At 37.0% G+C, this 5074-nt stretch overlaps 1 protein-coding gene across 1 annotated transcript; it reads left to right on the top strand.

Moving 5' to 3' along the window:
• The first annotated feature begins 1248 nt into the window (after window positions 1–1248).
• Window positions 1249–4855, top strand: LOC104893282 (RHOMBOID-like protein 8). Its single transcript, XM_019249372.3, has 6 exons — window positions 1249–1861; window positions 3032–3195; window positions 3282–3445; window positions 3531–3793; window positions 3876–4002; window positions 4402–4855. Exons 1-6 carry the CDS (start codon window positions 1563–1565, stop codon window positions 4522–4524), a joined length of 1140 nt encoding a protein of 379 aa, XP_019104917.1. The 5' UTR covers window positions 1249–1562; the 3' UTR covers window positions 4525–4855.
• The last annotated feature ends 219 nt before the right edge of the window (window positions 4856–5074 follow it).

Here is a 5074-nt window from a genome sequence, read left to right as displayed (position 1 = left end):
CTTCCTTTCCCAATTCTCACGCCTAAGATTTTTTTTTACCTCACACTCTCACGCCTCACGGTCTCCTCCGACCAGTCCAGTCAACATTCAGGCACCGGACCGGCACCGCCGCACCGCACCGCAACCTCCTCCGACCTCTGACCAGCGACCAGTGCGCGCCCCGCAGCCGGCAGCCCGCAGCCATTGCCATCAGGCATTAATTATTGCAAAACTATTTACAGAATTTTAATTTTAATACTTCTACATTATTTATTTTCTAATTCCTAAATTGTATATTTAAAATCTTATTTGGTTGATATTAATTGTAATATATGCATATATGTGTGAATTTTCGAATTTGTAAGGTGTGATAAGTGATTGATGCATTTAGTTAGTTTGTTGTTCATTTTTTTCTTGTGAATGTTGAAATTGTGCGATGTAAATTTGTATAAATTAGGTAGTGTTAATTAATTTATAATTTTCTATGATGATTTTAATTTCTTTATATATGATGGTAATTTATTAATTGATTTTCATATAATTTAATAGTTAGTTTATATGTGTTAATTCTTTTTTTTGTTTATGTAATTTTTTCTTAATTTGGAATGTATGACAATGGATATTAGACAATGTGCCTTTGCATTGTAAAATTTTCAATATTGTATATCCTTTGTCTTTTTTTGTGACCCCTCGATTTTGAAATCTTGGCTCCGCCAGAAAAAATAGACATCAAAATTTTGAGTAGAAATCTACACTACAGAACTCGCTGGAGAAGAGGGGGAAAATTGAAACAAGTAGCACTTACATTGGTCGCTGGGTTATGGGGTCGTCGGGGTCGGCGCGGTGGTCACAGGTCGGCCGGTGGTTCAATCTCGGCGGTTGTCGGGCAGCACTTGTCGGTTCACGCAAGTCGGCGGGATGAGATTGTTGAAGTGAGTTGAGCAGTACACAAGAGGAAAGACAGAGGAGGGTAATCAGTTGGGGTAAGGGTTTTCAAAACCCTGGGGGGGGGGGTGGGGTAATCAACTTAGAGGACTTTGGAGGTAACCTAATAGGAAAAATAGGTAAAGGATTTCATTAAAGTGGTGAAACAAACAACATAAAAGAGTTTCATTAATGGTCTTTTCCTTACCCTTTCTTAACACCTCCCATCAAAGGCCCCTTAATTGTTTTCAACCGAAACAAGCAGGCCCGTAGTGGTAGTTAAAAAGCTGACTTACCTACTTACCTCTCACAAGTTTATACTTTATACCCAGACTATCAGCTGTAAGACCCAAAAGGCCAAAATCCATAACCAATTTTCCCGCCAAATCCCACCCCTCTAATTCTCTTGCTCCCTCAAAAACCCATTACAATTTCCAAATCAAGCAACACTTAAACAAACCCTAACAATTTACTTCACTAAAAATCAACACTTAAACAAAATCACTTCATGACTTACATCCACTATCATTCTCCCCAAATGCCCACTTCAAAACCCTAAAAATTAGTTCACTTTCCAATACCCACCAATTCTAATCCCTTAAATTTAGTTCAAATTTTCAATACCCACAAATTCTAAACCCTAGAAAATCAATCAATAAATGGATTCTTGGGAAAAGCAGCAAACCCAATTCAACGATATAAAGCAGATGAAGGAATATTCAGTCGAAAATGGAGTTGATGAAGCAGCAATTGAAAAGCAGAGGATACCCTTTTATGGATCAATGTCGAAGAACAAGGAAACAACTTGGGTGATATCATTGTTTGTATTTGTTCATCTAGTGGCATTTTTCGTCACTATGATAGTCAATAATTGCTGGAATAAATCTCATGGAGAGTGTACTTTCATCTTCTTTCAATCTCTTTCCGAAAACCCTTTTCTTGGTCCTTCTTCGTCTGGGTATGCTTTCCTCTCTTTTTTTGTGGGTTTTTGTTGATTTTGCATTCGTTTTTAGTTGAAGTTATTCGGATTGATTCGTCGCGATGAAGTTCTGCTCTTTTTAGTTTAATCTTTTTTGTGGGTTTTTTGTTGATCATTTGTTGAAGTTGTTTGACTTACTTTAATGAAATTCTGATCTCTTAAATTGAAGTGGGTTTTTTTTTTTTAAGTTGTCTTATGAATTTGTGATTTCTTGAATTGAAATGGTGTGTTTTTGTTGCTGCTGTTGTTGTCGTCGTCTTATGAAATTGTGTTCTTTCAGTTATTGAATGGTGTGTAAATTGTCTGAATTTGTATGATTGTTAATAAATTAGAACTGCCAAATTTTCGCCGTAGATGCTGTCAAGTTTAGTAGTTGTTGATTATGGCTTTGATAGTATGAATATTATGTGTGATAGAAATAATATTTGCTGTAGCTTAATAGTTGGATTATTAACATTTTGCTTGATTCATAGTGTTATAAAGCGTTATAGTTTATCAATTTTGGCTTATGCAATCAAGCTTGTATTAGAATGTAATTATTGCAATGCGAATTGAGTTTGGTTCTTCTATGAGATATTAATTTCAATTCAAGTGAGTTTATGATGTCAAGTAATTAACTAATTATTGGCCATGAAAATTGATGTGCTAAAGGGAAAAATGACAAGATTAATCTTAAGTTTGCGGCGTCTTCCAATATAAAAAACTCTAGCTAGTTTGTATGATTTCTGATAATTGAAAATTGGGGATTTCCTCCTGAACTACTAGTCTGCGTAGGAGACCCCAAAAAAATTGTGACTTTCCAGAATTAATTCAACCAAGGGATTAATTTTACAATACACTTCAAACTTCGGGAATTATCTTCTTGATAAGCTTTTCTCCGATAACTCTGTCCGACTCTAAACTTTGAGTGTAGCTTCTATATTTGAGGAATTATTGTGAGTTACCTGTTATTCCATTAAGTCTCAGATCAGAATTCTTACATCTTTCGAGCATTCGCGTATGGTGTTCAACAGTCGAACTCTATGTCGCAGCATTTGTTCACTAAAAGAAGCAGGTCCATGTTCTTAGAAAGAACATAATAGGATTTATCGTCTTTCAAGTTGGTACTTCAACTTAAATCATTCTGTGTTCAACTTGAATGGCCTACAGGCTGGATGAGATGGGAGCTCTCCGAAGAATCTTTTTGACACATAAAAGTGGATTATGGCGCCTCTTTACCTCACCTTTGCTACATGCAGGAGTATTTCACCTCTTCATCAGCCTCATCAGTGTTCTTTTCATTGGAATTAATTTGGAGCAGAAAGTTGGATCATGTAAGGTTCCCCTAGTTTGTTCTCAATTTTGTATTATGGATGTGTCATGTGTTTGACTTCATGCTCTCTTGGTTTATGACCTGCAGGGAGGACAGGAATCATCTATCTTTTCTCTGCCTTTACTGGTAGTTTGGCAGCAACACTTTTTGTTCAAAACAGTCCTGAAGTGTCTTCCTCAGCTGCTCTCTTTGGTTTGATTGGTGCTTCAGTTTCTGAGCTTATTCGTGACTGGAAATCATTCAGTGAGAAGGTTTTCCTTCCCTATCAAAGCATGTTTACTTTGTTTTTTGATCCTTTTTTGTTGGTTGTATTAATTTCTGTGTGTTAATGTGCAGTTTTTAGCTGTGATGACACTGGTCTTGGTCTTTGCAATCAATTTCGCTCTTGGGCTGCTACCACATGTCGACAACTTTGCAAACATTGCAGGGTTCGTCTCTGGATTTCTTCTTGGCTGTGCCCTTATTTTCTCTCCGCAACTTAGGAAGCCAGCTTTACATAAAGGTCTATATGATTATGGTGTGAAAAAGTCTGTGGCTTTGAAGGATAAGTTGGACAGACCAGTGTTAAGGATTGTCTCCCTTCTTCTGTTAATCCTCATGTGAGTTTTTCTTTCACTGCAAAATTCATTTGCAGACTTACAAAACTCTGATTTAATGAGAGATTGGGGCATTGACTTGCAGGGTAGCTGGCCTCATTGTGGCAGCTCTCCGCCATACAGATGCAAACAAATATTGCAGTTGGTGCCGCTATATTGACTGTGTACCTTCCAGAAAGTGGATCTGCGATATCAGAGCTGCCTCTTGTAAGGTAAAGTTCTGCAACATAATGGAAGTGATTGACTTATTTAATAGCTGAGTTCATTCTTAAATATAGTCCATATATGATGGTGTGCTCCTTATATCATATGAAAAGTTCTTTGCTTTCTGTCAATTTACATCTACAATATATGTTTTAAGATGATTTAGGTGTCCACTAGATACGACATGTTGGGTAAGGTTTTAATACTCCAACGGATTATCAAGGGTCGGAGAGAGGTATGCAAGTAAAATAGAAAATCTTACAGTAACTTGAGTGCCTAAAATATGCCGAAGATTTCATCGAAACAATGTTTGATATGCTACTTTATTTCTTGCTTGTTCATAGATGATTGTTTTAATAACCATCTTCTCACTACTAACCTGGATTATGCTATGATCCAAATTCCAGACTACTGAAATCAGAGGGCAAACAACATTAAGGTGCTTGCAAAGTGACAAGTTCAAGGTCTTGCATTTCACTGGCATAACACCTACAAGATTAGAGGAGCTGTGTAGTGTGATCTGTTCTTAGTGGATTCTTGAAGGGGCATTTCTATTGCTGATTCAAGATATTTTGCAAATTTTGTTGTATATTGACCTATCGAGTGTGACTGGCAAATACTCTGCAATTTTGTTGTATATAGTGGAATAGGCGAATACAGTTTTCTGGTTGTATACATAACTGTGACTATACAGTTACAGTTATGTATACAACCAGTTCAATTCTTGTTCTTTGTATAGATGCAATATCAGTGGATCTATGGATTGAATTACAGCAAACGTTGAGAAACACACAGAATCATTGTTTTCTGGTTGCTGCATTTCAACTTCTCTAGTAAATTCTGCTGCTATTTTATGTTGTACGCAGACAATTAGTTGTCTAGTCTACGGCAAACAAGGCATTCGTGAAGGAAGCTGCTAATACATCACCATCCTTGTATGCTTCATATTTCTTAGAGAATGTTTTGCAGCATATTGTGGCAAGGCAATGCAAGAGACATCAGATCAGGGTCAGTGCCGTCAGTCTCTGTGTTTAGTGTTTATGTGGAATCCATAAGCCTAAACAAGCTGGGCCGTAAAGC

This window comes from Beta vulgaris, chromosome 5, assembly GCF_026745355.1.
Source record: "Beta vulgaris subsp. vulgaris cultivar EL10 chromosome 5, EL10.2, whole genome shotgun sequence".
Classification (NCBI taxonomy): Eukaryota; Viridiplantae; Streptophyta; class Magnoliopsida; order Caryophyllales; family Amaranthaceae; genus Beta; species Beta vulgaris.
This window is presented reverse-complemented; position numbering and strand designations above follow the sequence as displayed.

Bases quoted from the DNA above. Each gene is read 5' to 3' on its own strand.
- LOC104893282 (XM_019249372.3), top strand. From the start codon at position 1,563: ATGGATTCTTGGGAAAAGCAGCAAACCCAATTCAACGATATAAAGCAG. The intron at 1,862-3,031 runs GTATGCTTTCCT...AATGGCCTACAG, and splicing joins CTTGGTCCTTCTTCGTCTGG to GCTGGATGAGATGGGAGCTC. The intron at 3,196-3,281 runs GTAAGGTTCCCC...TATGACCTGCAG, and splicing joins GGAGCAGAAAGTTGGATCAT to GGAGGACAGGAATCATCTAT.